Source organism: Macaca fascicularis, chromosome 3 (assembly GCF_037993035.2).
Source record: "Macaca fascicularis isolate 582-1 chromosome 3, T2T-MFA8v1.1".
Lineage (NCBI taxonomy): Eukaryota > Metazoa > Chordata > Mammalia > Primates > Cercopithecidae > Macaca > Macaca fascicularis.
Window position 1 is genome coordinate 129,373,454 of NC_088377.1, and position 15,130 is coordinate 129,388,583.

General features: G+C 37.7%; 1 protein-coding gene across 11 annotated transcripts in view; it reads right to left on the minus strand.

Annotated features, from left to right (window-relative positions):
* AKAP9 (A-kinase anchoring protein 9) overlaps positions 1-15,130 on the minus strand; it is a 172,350-nt gene that overhangs the window by 129,672 nt on the left and 27,548 nt on the right. For all 11 annotated transcript variants that reach the window (XR_012432694.1, XR_012432696.1, XR_012432695.1 and 8 more), the window contains exons 2-3: positions 10,476-10,733; positions 4,036-4,080 (exon numbers count right to left, since the gene is read on the minus strand). Coding sequence is in view for 4 of the 11 variants with exons in the window: in XM_005550257.4 (XP_005550314.3) it covers positions 4,036-4,080; positions 10,476-10,733 (303 nt within the window). In the remaining 7 variants the exon portion in view is untranslated. The remainder of the gene's footprint in view (positions 1-4,035; positions 4,081-10,475; positions 10,734-15,130) is intronic.

Here is a 15,130-nt window from a genome sequence, read left to right on the forward strand (position 1 = left end):
TAGACCAATGGAACAGAACAGAGGCCTCAGAAATAACACCACACATCGACAACCATTTGATCTTTCACAAACCTAACAAAAACAAGCAATGGCAAAAGGATTTCCTATTTAATAAATGGCGCTGGGAAAACTGGCTAGCCATATGTAGGAAGCTGAAACTTGATCCCTTCCTCACACCTTATACAAAAATTAATTCAAGATGGATTAAAGACTTAAATGTTAGACCTAAAACCATAAAAACCCTAGAAGAAAACCTAGCCTGTACCACTCAGTACATAGGCATGGGCAAGGACTTCATGAAAGCAATGGCACAAAATGACACCAAAAGCAATGGCAACAAAAGCCAAAATAGACAAATGGGATCTAATGAAACTAAAGAGCTTCTGCACGGCAAAAGAAGCCACCATCAGAGTGAACAGGCAACCTACAGAATGGGAGCAAATTTTTGCAATCTACCCATCTGACAAAGGGCTAATATCCAGAATCTATAAAGAACTTAAACAAATTTACAAGAAAAAAACAATCAAAAATTGGGCAAATTATATGAACAGACACTTCACAAAAGAAGACAGTTATGCAGCCAAAAGACACATGAAAAAATGGGCTCATCATCACTGGTCATCAGAGAAATGCAAATCAAAACCACAATGAGATACCATCTCACACCAGTTAGAATGGCGATCATTAAAAAGTCAGGAAACAACAGGTGCTGGAGAGGATATGGAGAAATAGGAATGCTTTTACACCATTGGTGGGAGTATAAACTAGTTCAATTATTGTGAAAGACAGGGGGGCGATTCCTCAAGGATCTAGAACTAGAAATATCATGTGACCCAGTGATCCCATTACTGGGTGTATACTCAAAGGATTATAAATCATGCTACTATAAAGACACATGCACACATATGTTTATTGTGGCACTATTCACAATAGCAAAAACTTAGAACCAACCCAAATGTCCATCAATGATAGACTGGATTAAGAAAATGTGGCACATATACACCATGGAATACTAAGCAGTCACAAAAAAGGATGAGTTCATGTCCTTTGTAGGGACATGGATGAAGCTGGAAACCATCATTCTGAGCAAACTACCACAAGGACAGAAAACCAAACACCACATATTCTCACTCATAGGAGGGAATTGAACAATGAGAACACTTGGACACAGGGCGGGGAACATCACACACGAGGGCCTGTCATGGGTGGCAGGGAGGGGGAGGAATAGTATTAGGAGAAACACCAAACGTAAATGACGAGTTAATGGGTGCAGCAAACCAATATGGCACATGTATACCTATGTAACAAACCTGCATGTTGTGCACATGTACCCTAGAAGTTAAAGTATAATAATAATAATAACAATAGAAAAAAAAGCAAACAACTCCATCAAAAAGTGGGCAAAGGATATGAACAGACACTTCTCAAAAGAAGATATTTATGCAAAAAAAAAAAAAACCATGAAAAAATGATCATCACTGGTCATCAGAGAAATGCAAATCAAAACCACAATGAGATACTATCTCACACCAGTTAGAATGGCGATCATTAAAAAATCAGGAAACAACAGATACTGGAGAGGATGTGGAGAAACAGGAATGCTTTTACACCGTTGGTGGGAGGGTAAATTAGTTCAATCACTGTGGAAGACAGTGTGGCAATTCCTCAAGGATCTAGAACTAGAGATACCATTTGACCCAGTGATCCCATTACTGGGTATATGCCCAAAGGATTATAAATCATGCTACTATAAAGACATATGCACACATGTATTTACTGCAGCACTATTCACAATAGCAAAGACTTGGAACCAACCCAAAAGCTCATCAATGATAAACTGGATAAAGAAAATGTGGCACATATACACCATGGAATAGTATGCAGCCATAAAAATGGATGAGTTCATGTCCTTTGCAGAGACATGGATAAAGCTGGAAACCATCATTCTGAGCAAACTATCACAATGACAGAAAACCAAACACCACATGTTCTCACTCATAGGTGGAAATTGAACAATGAGAACACTTGGACACAGAGCATGGAACATCACACATGGGGGCCTGTCGGGTTGGAGAGATAGCATTAGGAGAAATACCCAATGTAAATGACAAGTTGATGGGTGTAGCAAATCAGCATGACACATGTATACCTATGTAACAAACCTGCACGTTGTGCACAGGTACCCTAGAACCTAAAGTATAATAAATACATACATATACATACATAAAATAATACTTAGAATGACAAAAAAATTAAATTAAAATTTGCTCTATTATCTCAATGTGAGAAAACAGCTACACAAATTTTAACCAAATTTCATGGGCATATATGGGATGGTCTGACCTACAGTCACTAGCGTATAAAAAAACATTCACTTTAGTGTAAAGATAAAAATGCACTTTGTGGAACTCTGGGGTGCCACCAAAGATACAGGCAGTTTAAGCACCAAAGCATCTAAGACTTTCAATCAAGAAATACAAGCTATAGCCAGGCGCTGTGGCTTACACCTGTAATCCCAGCACTTTGGGACGCGGAGGCAGTTAGCTCACGAGGTCAGGAGTTCAAGACCAGCCTGGCGAAGATGGTGAAACCCCGTCTCTACTAAAAATACAAAAATTAGCCGGGTGTGGTGGCGCATGCCTGTAATCCCAGCTTGGGAGGCTGAGGCAGAGAATTGCTTGAACCCAGAAGGCAGAAGTTTCAGTGAGCCAACATCACGCCACTGCACTCTAGCCTGGGCGACAGAGCAAGACTCCCTCTCGGAAAAAAAAAAAGAAATACAAGCTATTAAAAATTACAGCATTATGGAGGAAAAAAGGTTTTCAAATGCAATAATCCCTTGGTGTCTTCAAGGGAATTAGTTCTAGGAACTCCCCTAAGGATACTAAAATCATGGATGCCCAAGACCCTTAATGGCATAGTATTTGCATACAACCTGTGGACATCTGCCCATATACTTTAAATCACCTCTAAGATTACTATGTACTTAGTTGTTATACTGTATTTTTAAATGTTATATATTTTTTATGGTTGTACTGCTATTTTTTTATTTTTTTCTGAATATTTTCTATCTGTGGTTGGTCATATCCTCAAATGCAGAACCCAGGGATATGGGCCAACTATATGTGCCCCAAATTTAAAGTCACAAAAGCAGACTCTGAATTGTAAGCAGTGATTTTAAATCAAGATACTTCCCATAAGGCAACTTAAGCCTAAATCAGGCACCAATGTATTTATTTAATGTTCGCTAATTATTTTCCTGGCCAGATTACTAGTAAGTATATTCCAACTTTTAAACACATTAACTTCTAAAGTAGCAGTTTTTATTGCTATAAGCAATCTAAAACAGTAATATGTTCATTTAAGAACATGGAGGGTTTTTTTTTCCTATTAGAAACCTACAATAAATTGAGACTTACTGAATACACAGAGTTGCTAAACCATTCATAGAACAGAATAGTTTATAGTCTCCTCAAATTCTGGAGTAAAGAAATGACAATCACATCTAAAAGAATAAGAAAAAGATAACAAAATGACATATACTTTTGCCAACACATAAAGAAGGTATTTCCTAAAGTGGAAAAATACCTTGATCACCTAAAGTAAAAACTACTACTGAAACATTAATTTCAATAAACAAGTTCATATGACTAACTAGAATTCAAGCATTTATAAAAAAGCATTACTCAAAATGAAATATCCTATCCAAAGTCTCAAAAAAATTTTGATATTTTTACTGTGCTAAATATGGATGCCTTGTAACAGTCACATGTCTAAGAAACCCAGTATCAAATACTTTCCAGAAACTAAAACAGACACCAAGCTATTCAACCAGACTTAAGAACTTAGCTAACAATCCGAAAAAAAAAAGTCAGTAATACATAATCCTCAGGTGCTAGTCACTTAACATTACATTTATAAAAATACAAGAGAAGTATGAGTGACAAGAAATCAAGTAGCAACAATCAATAATTTCAATAATAATGTAAAATATGTTTATTTATGATATTAGAAATCAATATAATTTAGTCTTACCTCTGAACTGTAGTCATCTGCTGTGGTTGAAATTTCACTTTCCAGCTAAAACAAAAATAAAAACCAAATATAATTATGACTTTTTGTGCTAAATATCATACTTTACTAAGTCATTGCTATTGGTAACATATGATAGAAAAGTCATATAAGGCCGGGCGCGGTGGCTCAAGCCTGTAATCCCAGCACTTTGGGAGGCCGAGACGGGTGGATCACGAGGTCAGGAGATCGAGACCATCCTGGCTAACACAGTGAAACCCCGTCTCTACTAAAAAATACAAAAAAAAAAACTAGCCGGGCGTGGTGGCGGGCGCCTGTAGTCCCAGCTACTCGGGAGGCTGAGGCAGGAGAATGGCCTGAACCCGGGAGGCGGAGCTTGCAGTGAGCTGAGATCCGGCCACTGCACTCCAGCAAGGGGGACAGAGTGAGACTCCGTCTCAAAAAAAAAAAAAAAAAAAAAAAAAAAAAAAAAAAAAAAGAAAAGTCATATAAAATGCCACTGAAAAACTAGTAAAAATTATTCAAATCTTTAAAATTTTCATTTAATTATAAATAACAATGGCAAAATAATGCAACTAAAATGTACCCATAGGCATTTTTCTAAATATAAAAGTATCAAGAGGTACTTTCATACAGGGTCTCATATACATATCATTTGTAAGCCAAAAGTACCAAGTAAGACAAAATTCTTCAATCCTCATACAGTAGCCCCCTCTGTATAGTATGGCTTCCTATAATTTCATTTACCCATGGTTAACTGTGGTTAGAAAATATTAAAATGGAAAATTCCAAAAATAAACAATTCATAAGTTTTAAATTGTGTACTGTTCTAAGTGGCATGATGAAATCTTACTCTGTCCCATCCAGGACATGAATCGTCCCTTTGTACACCATATCCACACAGTATATGCTACCTGCCCAATAGTTACTTGGTAACCACCTCCATTATCAGATGCACTGCCATACAGTATGGCAGTATGCAGTATTGCAGTGCTTGTGTTCAATAATGGCCCCAAAGCACAAGAGTACTATGCCTAATTTATCAATTAAACTTTATCATAAGTATATGAGTATAGAAAAAAACACAGTATATATAGAGTTCAGTACTATCTGTGGTTTCAGGTCTCCACTGTGGGTGCTGGACTATACTCTCAATATGGTTTGGCTGAGTTCCCCATCCAAATGTCATTTTGAATTGTAGCTCCCATAATTCCCATGTGTTTTAGGAGGGACCTGCTGGGACATAACTGAATCATGAGAGCAGTTTCCCCCATACTGTTCTTGTGGTAACGAGTAAGTCTCATGAGATCTGATGGTTTTATAAGGGGTTTCCCTTTTCCCTTGGCTCTCATTTCTCTCATGTCTGCTACCATGTAAGACATGCCTTTTGCCTTCCACCATGATTGTGAGGCCTCCCCAGCCATGTGGAACTGTGAGTCTATTAAACCTCTTTTTCTTTATAAATGACCTAGTCTCTGGTATGTCTTTATCAGCAGCATGAAAATGGAATAATACAACTATCCACAAATGAGGAGGAACTACTGTACCTCTTTAAAATGAAACAAAATCCTAAAATGCTACTGTTAGAAAAGTTCGGCCAGGAGTGGTGGCTCACGCCTGTAATCCCAGCACTTTGGGAGGCTGAGGTGGGTGGATCATTTAAGGTCAGGAGTTCGAGACCAGCCTGGCCAAAATGGTGAAACCTCGTCTCTGCTTAAAAAAAAAAAAAAATACAAAAACTAGCTGGGCGGTAGTGGTGCACGCCTGTAATCCCAGCTACCTGGGAGGCTGAGGCAGGAGAATTGCTTGAGCCTGGGAGGGAGAGCTTGTGGTGAACCAAGATCATGCCATTGCACTCCAGCCTGGGCGACAGAGCGAGACTCCGTCTCAAAAAAAAAAAATAAAAAAAATAATAATAATAATAATAATTAAAATGAATCAATAAAAAAGAAAAGGTCAATTTATCTGAAAGAAAAATTATAACATCTTGATGCTAAAAAAAGTAATAACTAAAGAAAAAATAACCACCTTTGTTGTTGTAACACCTTTATAGTTTACAAAAGCACTTTTAAAGTCATTCTTGTTTCACTATCACATCCCTGGATTTGGGTATGAAGTGAGCAGCTTTTTCAAGCTTCCCTAAAAGAAGTAGTGGAAAGAGTCAAGAACAAATCCAAATTTTCTGACTCCAAAAGTACTATTTTCACTATTGACCTTCTCATCTAACCTAAGAATCTCATTTTAATGGTTAGAAAGGTGAGACCCAGAGAGTTTCACCCCTTCATTCAACAAATATTAACTGTCACTGTCTCCTTTCTCATCTACACCTGTGGAAATTCTATTCAACATTCAAGTCCAAGTTCTAAAACTACCTTCTCCATGAAGTAGTAACCAAGGTCAAGAACAAAAATAAGCTTGCCTGTAATCTAAAATGCTATTAACAGTGGTTCCTAACTCACAAGAGTCTCTTTTTTTTCTTTTCAGACAGAGTCTCGCTCTGTCGCCCAGGCTGGAGTGCAGTGGCATGATCTTGGCTCACTGCAACCTCCACCTTCCAGGTTCAAGCAAATCTCCTGCCTCGGCCTCCCGAGTAGCTAGGATTACAGGCACACACCACCATGCCCAGCTAATTTTTGTATTTTTAGTAGAGACAAGGTTTCACCATGTTGGCCAGACTGGTCTTGAACTCCTAACCTCTAGTGATCTGCCCGCCTCAGCCTCCCCAAACGTTGGGATTACAGGCGTAAGCTACCGCACTCAGCCGATTATTTTTTAAATCTGAAACACTTTCATGATACAACCCTCATATTCATTAAGTGCATATTGTGTACTAGAAACGGTAGTACTGAGAATTAAATGATGAATAAGACAGTTGTTGCATTCAAAATGCTAAAACTATAGAATAGATAACTCAAAAACATTGGTTTGTTATATTAAAAAAAGATAATACACCTTTGGGCCAAATCAAGCAGTAGAGTTGCCACGCTGCATTATTTTTAAAATTCCAGCTTTAATAAAACAAAAATTACAAGACATACAAAAAAAAAAAAAAAAAGGAAACGATAGCCTATGCACAAGAAAAACAATGGCCAATAGAAACTGTCCCTGAGGAACACAGTTATTGTACTTAATAGACAAAGTTATTTTCAGTTTTGTCTTGTTTTTTGAGACAGGATCTCACTCTGTCACCCAGGCTGGAATGCAGTGGTATGATCACAGCTTGCTGCAGCCTCCACCTCTTGGGCTCAAGCGATTCTCCCACCTTAGCCTCTGGAGTAGCTGGGACCACAGGTGTGTACAACCATGCCCGGCTAATTTTTTTTACTTTTTGTAAAGACAGGATCTCCCTTTGTTGCCCAGGCTGGTCTCCAACTCTTGGGCTCAAGTAATCCCCTTGCCTCTGCCTCCCAAAATGCTGGGATTACAGGTATAAGCCACCACGCCTGGCCAACAAAGATTTTAACTTGGCCATTTTAAATACAGTCAAGTAGCTAAAGGAAATAAAATCTAAAAATGAGACCAAAAAAAAATTTAAATTGTAAGAACAACACCTCACCAAATGAAGAATATCAATAAAACAAAGAAATTATACAAGAATCAAATAAAAATTCTGGAGTTGAAAAGGAAAATAAATGAAAAAGCCACTGGAAGGACTCAGTAGTAGATCTAAGTAGGAGGGACAGAGAATCAGCAAACTTCAAGATAGATCAATTGCAATTATCCACTCTGTAAAATAGAAAGATGACTATATGTTAGACCATTTAAATACTCAAAATATTTTAAAAGACTGAATTTATATAATATAAAATGTGTGCTATAACATCTTTTGTCCCCGGTAACGGTTTTCATATTAAAGTCATTGCAAATAGACACAAAAAAAGCATTTAACAAAACTCAACACTCAGTTTGGGAGCACTGCCTCATGCCTATAATCCTAGCACTTTGGGAGGCTGAAGCAGGCAATCACTTGAATCCAGGAGTTCAAGACCAGCCCGGGCAACATGGCAAAACTCTGTCTCTACAAAAAAATACGCAAATTAGCTGGGTGAGGTGGCATGGGCCTGTACTTCCAGCTACTTGTGGGGCTGAGGTGGGAGGATCGCTGGAGCCTAGGAGGTTGAGGCTGCAGTGAGCCATGAGTGAGCCACTGCATGCCAGCCTGGACAATAGAGTGAGATCCTGTCTCAAAAAACAATAAAATAAATGGCTGGGCACGGTGGCTAACGCCTGTAGTCCCGGCACTTTGGGAGGCTGAGGTGGACGTTATCACTTGGGGTCAGGAGTTCAAGACCACCTTGGCCAACATGGTGAAACCCCATGTCTACTAAAAATACAAAAATCAGTTGGGTGTGATGGCTCACAATCCCAACTACTCAGGAGGCTGAGGCAGGAGAATTGCTTGAACCTGGGAGGTGGAGGCTGCAGTGAGCTGAGATCACCCCATTGCACTCCAGCTTGGGTGACAAAGTGAGACTTTGTCTCAAAAAAATAAATAAATAAAAATAAAAAATAAAAACCAAACAAAAAAACCCTCAACATTTCTTCATAATGAAAACACTTAATCAACCAGGAATAAAAGGGAACTTCCTCAATCCGATAAAGGATAGTTACCATAAAAAAAAAAAAAAAAAAAAAAAAAAGCTAATATAAAACTCAATGGTTAAAAAAAAACCTGAATGCTTTCCCCTTATTATGAGAAACAATACAAGGACATCTGCTTTCACCACTTCTTTTCAACATTGTCCTATATCTTCCAGCTATGGCAATTAGAAAAAAGAAAAAAGAGCATCAACATTGGAAAGGAAGAAGTTAAACATTTCTAGTTTAGTTGCAGATAATATGATCTTGTACACAGAGAAAATCCAAGGAATTCACACACACACACACACACACACACACACACACACACACACACACACACACACAAACCTATTAGAACTTACAGATGAGTTCTGCAAGGGTACAGGATACAAGATCAATATACAAATGTAGTTGTATTTCTATACATGGATAATGAACAATCAGAAAATAAAGTTAAGAATACAATTATATTTAGAATCACAGTAAAAAGCAGTAAAATGCTTAGAAATAAAACAGCAATAAAACGCTTGGTGGCCAGGCATAGTGGCTCATGCCTATAAATAATACTTCACAGGCATAAGCACTTTGGGAGCCAGAGCAGGAGGATCGCTTGAATCTCAGAATTCGAGACCAGCCCAGGCACAAAGTGAGGCCACGTTTCCACAAAAAAAATAAAAATAAAATAACCAAAACAAGGCCAAGTACGGTGGCTCATGCCTGTAATCCCAGGACTTTGGGAGGCCAAGGTGGGTGGATCTCCTGAGCTCAGGAGTTTGAGACCAGCCTGGGCAACATGGTGAAATCCCATCTCTACCAAAAATACAAAACTTTAGCCAGGTGTGGTAGCATGCACCTGTGGTCCCCGCTACTCAGGAGGCTGAGGTGGGAGGATGGCTTGGACCTGGGTGTCAGAGGTTGCAGTGAGCCGAGATGGTGCCACTGCACTCCAACCTGGGTGACAGAGTGAGACCCCATCTCAAAAAGTAAATAAATAAAAATGTTTTAAAAATGCTTGAGAGTATATTTAACAAAACAAATGTAAGACATTTACACTGAAAACTACAAGATAACATTAAAAAAAACTAAAAACCTAAATAAATAAAAAATCCTGCATTCATAGGTTGAAAATTTAATATTGTTAAGATGACAAAACAGATTCAATGCAATCCCTGTCAAAATCCTTGGTGTTTTTAATGCAGAAACAGAAAAACTTGACCCTAAAATTGATACAGAAATGCAAGGCAATGACCAAAACAATCCAAAAAAGAAGCAAGTTGGAAGACTCACACTTACTGATTTCAAAATTTGTTATAAAGCTACATTAATCAAGACTTGGGGGCATAGTAGCAACGGCTAAACATACAGATCTACAGAATATAACTGAGGGAATAAATATAAACCCTCACCTTTATATTCACTGTCAGTTCATTGGGAAAAGAATAATCTTTTCAACAAATGGTGTTGGTACAACTGGATAGTCACAAACAAACAAAAATGAACTTGGACACCTATCTCCCATACTAGCAAAGGCCTAATCATAGCACACTGCATATCTTTAAATCTGCCTTCTCCACTAGAATAATTTTCCTAAAGGGCAGCGACAATCATATCCATCTTTGTAACACTGGTGCTCAATCTTTGGTGTACTGCAGTTGTTCAACAATGTTAAATTAAACTCACAAAACTCCCTCTTTGAGGTGATAAAATATTTTAGGTACGACTGTTTAGTTACCATACTACTAAAACGTTCAAGATGATATAAAAATCATGATCAAATTGTGCATAGTTGCTAATGACTGTTGTTATTATGACTACTTTACACTGAGAACCATAAATGATTAAAAATCTGGGAGAATACTTACTTCCACAGAGAAGACCTGCTCATGACTGGTTATTTCTCCACTAGGTAGAGTTCTCATTATTGTAGATTCAGGAGTCACAGTTGATTCTACTCTCTGAGAACTATTTATGTACATTTCATCACACTGTGATTGATCAACATTCAAATTATGGTGTGCTGACACATCATGTTTACTGCTTGTCGTTTTTCTCTTTTTTTTCTGCTTCTTAGAAGGATTCTGCCCATCCGATTGAGCTTTTCTTTGTCGAAACTGGGCAAGCTAAGAAAAAAAATTACCATTATTGTCAAAGATAATTTTTCTTTATTGCCACCAAGAAAAAAGCAGCTTTGGGAGTCTCTCTTTTAAAGACCAAACTATCACTAAAAAAAAATGATGACAAAATAAAGAACAATTATTACAGTCTTTAATGTAACTACTGGAATGCAAAGAAACATTTCTGAATAAACCTACTGAAATATTGAGGGGTAAGAACTGAAAACGTCATGTCTAAATAAAAGAAAATTCGCCCAGAATTAGGCAGAATAAGGGAAATCAGGCACTGTCATTCACGGCTTGGTGAGAATATAATCTCACCAAGATTTTATTTTATTTTTACTTTTTGAGACAGGGTCTTACTCTGTCACCCAGGCTAGAGTACAGCAGCACCATCACAGCTCACCTCAACCTTCTGGGCTCAACGGATCCTCCCACCTCAGCCCCCAAGTAGCTGGAACCACAGGAACATGTCATCACACCTGGCTAATTTAATTCTTGTATTTTTTGTACAGACAGGTTTCTGCCATGTTGCCCAGGCTGGGCTTCAATTCCCAGACTCAAGCAATCCATCTGCCTCAGCCTCCCCAAAATGCTGGGATTATAGACGTGAGCCACTGTGCTAGCCAATTTCTGGATTTTAGATTATATGAAAACACACACACATACACACACGCACACACAGAGCACTAAATGAATTTGCTTTCTGGAATTTCTGGGTCTTCTATTACTGTACACTAAAAACATTTAGTTCATGCAAAAAGATTTAGCTATATAAAGTGGTCACTGCAGCCTTATTTATAATGGGAAAAAAACTGGAAATAACTTAAATATCAAACAGCAGTGCTTTCTGGCCCTTAATCGTTTACATATCATCATCAGGATTTTTGTCCTATCCTAGAGCCACCTTTATGTATCATTTACTTAACATGTTTTAACCAATGTAGTTTTCTTATTTAAATTTATTTTAAGAACAGAGGCTTCTATTAGGTCAGTACAAAAACTGCAATTGCTTTTGCACTGACCTAATAGCCCCAAAATGGCGGCATAGAAGCAAGCTGCCTTCACTCCCCCTCACAGAAAACCAAAAACAAATATACAGCGCCTAGATTATTACTGGCAATATCCCAGAACTCAAATATGAGGAAAAAAATAGTATTCAAGACCACAGAGAAGTGAAAAAACTCTGAGCAGAAGTTAAAAGAATTAGACTTTGATTTTCCTGATTCCCATTCTCCTAATCTGCCCAGCACCAAACATGGAAAATATTCCCCTGACTCACGGTTTCCACACTGGAAAAAGTAAGATCAAGGTGGACAACCAGCTTCCCCATCAACTTGGGCTCCTTGACAGGAGATCTGTCCCTGGCTCGACTCATGGGAAGTACTGGGAATATCTGAAGGGAGAAATATGCCTAACAGCCAGAGGCAAAGTGGGAATGCAAGACTACCATTCCTAGCCCTGAAAAACCCTGCTTTGTAACTTGGCCAAAGGAGACACCAAATCAGACTGGCTGTTCAGCAGCATCACACTGTAAGAGGTTCATGCCACAGGTCCTCTGGGCACGAGCCCCTAGCCAGCCTAGGGGCCTTTGGGACCTTACCATCAAGGATGGATAACACTGATTGTTTACTAGAACTGAGGCAAACTGGGGCTAAAGGCATCATATGCATTATATTATGGAGTACTGAAACGGAGGCAGTGACATACTGCAAAAATAAAAGACAGCAAAACATGAAAGATTCTCTAAGCAAACACATCCAGTAAAAGCTAAAACAAGCCAGACAGAGAAGACTAGAATAAATAACAAAATCTTCACTTTAAAAACATAGACATATATCCACAAGAAACAACAACAAATGGGAAACCTTGACTTAGTCAAATGGACAAAGCAAAGAACTAGTGAATGACCCTAACAAGAGAGAAATATGTGAAGTCTGTGAACAAGAATTCAAAATAGCAGTTTAAAGGAAACTTAGTGATCTCCATAACACAGACAAGCAATTCAGAAATTTACTACAAAAATTTAACAAAGATTAAAATTTTTTAATCAATCAAACAAATTCTGGAATTAAGAAATAGATTTGCTGAACAGAAAGAATCATTAGAGGCTTTCAACAGGAGAATGGATCAAACAGAAAAAAGAATCAGTGAGCTCAAAGACAGGCTACTTAAAAATACACAGAGGAGAAAAAATAAAGAATGAAAAGGAACAAAGATCACCTACAAGATACAGAAAATTACCTCGAAAGATCAAATCTAAGAATTATCAGTGTTCAAAGGGAGTTCTAGTCTTCACTGTCTGGCTTGTTTTGTTTTTTACTGAATGTGATCACTCAGAGAGTCTTTGTAATTTATGTATTGTTTTCGTATCTTTTTTTTGTACTATGTCACTGCCTGTTCTTCAGCACTACATAATATAATGCCTAACTATAATGCAAGGGGAGAGAAATCTTATTCAAGAAATAATAAAAACTTTCCAAAACCGGAGAAAGAGATAAAATATCCAGGTATAGGAACATTAGAGAACAAGGCAGATTTGACCCAAAAAAGATTACTCCAAAGCATGTAATAATCAAACTTTCAATGGTCAAGGACAAACACAGGATCCTAAAAGTGGCAAAAGAAAAGAAGCAAACAAGGCATTAAAGAGCTGTACAAAAGAGCTACAATTTGTCTGGCAACAGACTTCTAAACAGATACCACAGAGGTCGTACAGGAGGAAGAAACCATATAGGAGGATGTGGGACATGTTCAAAGTGCTGAAGGAAAAAAATAGCCACCCAAAGATACTGTATTCAGCAAAGTTATCCTTCAAATACAAAGAAGAGGAATAAAGTCTTTCACAGACAAACAAAAGCTGAGAGAATTCACTAACACAGACCTGTCTGACAAGAAAAGCTAAAGAGAGTTATTCAACCTGAAAGAAAAAACACTAATGTGAAGAAACAAAACATGTAAAGGTATACAACCCACGAGTAAAATTAAGTACATGGACAAACCCACAATACTCTAATACTGTAATTGTGGTGTAGCGCCCACTCGTAACTCTAGGATGAAGTCCAAAAGACAAACCTGCCAAAAACATTAATAGCTACAGCATCTTATTAAGAAATGGGCAATATAAAAACATGTAAATTGAGACAAAATAAAGTCAAAATGTGGAGGGAATGGAGTTATAGAGGGGTTTTTTTTCTTTTTTTCTTTTGTTTCTATTCTTTTCTTTGTGATCCAAGGTAAGCTGTCATCTCGTTAAAATAACTTCTTGAACCTATGTCTTTTTAAGTCTCATGGTAACCACAATGCCAAAAACTGTACTATATTCACTACAAATAAAAATCAACAAATTAAAACATACTACCAGAAAAAAAAAATCACTTAACTTCAAAGAAAGAGAGTAAGAAAGGAAGAGAGGAATTACAAAACAATCAGAAAACAAGCAACAAAATAGCACTAGTAAGACCTCACTTATTAATAATAATACTGAATGTAAATACACTCAATTCTTCAGTTAAAATGGCGAAAGTGGCTGAATCAATACAGAAGTAAGACCTAACCATAAGCTGCCCACAAAAAACCCACTTCGCCTATTAAGAACATGCACAGACTGAAAGTGAAGGGGTGGAAAAGGATATTCCATGCAACTGGACACCAAAAAAGAACAGGAGTAGCTATACTTATATCAGATAAAACAGGCTACCAGTCAAGACTATAAAAAGAGACAAAGAAGGTCATTATATAATGATAAAGGGTCAATTCAGCAAGAGTATATAACTATTATAAATATCTATGCACCCAGCACCACAGCTCCCAAGCATAAAATGCAAGTATTAATAGATCTAAAGGGAGAGACAGACTGCAATACAATAATAGTAGGGAACTTAAATACCCCAATCCCGGTATTGGACAGATCATCCCAAGAGAAAATTAAAGAAAACATCAGAATTAAAATACACACTATGCCAAATAGGCCAGACTGATATTTACAGAACATTTCACCCAACTCCTGAAGAGTATTCTTTTCATCATGGAACATTCTCCGGAATAGACCATATATTAGGTCATAAAACAAGTCTCAACAAATTCAAAAGGTAGAAATCATATCAAGTATCGTTTCTGACCATAATGGAATAAAACTAAAAATCAGTCACAAGAAGAACCTCAGAAAACACAAAAAAATAATAATTAAGCATGTTCCTGCTGGGCATGGTGGCTCATGTCTGTAATCCCAGCACTTTGAGTGGCTGAGGTGGGATGACTGCTTGAGCCCAGGAGTTCAAAACAAACCTGGACAACAAGATTTCACTTTGTTGACCAGGTTGGTCTCAAACCTACAAAAATTCAAAACATTAGCTAGGCATGGTGTCCCACGCCTGTGGTCCCAGCTACTTGAGAGGCTCAGA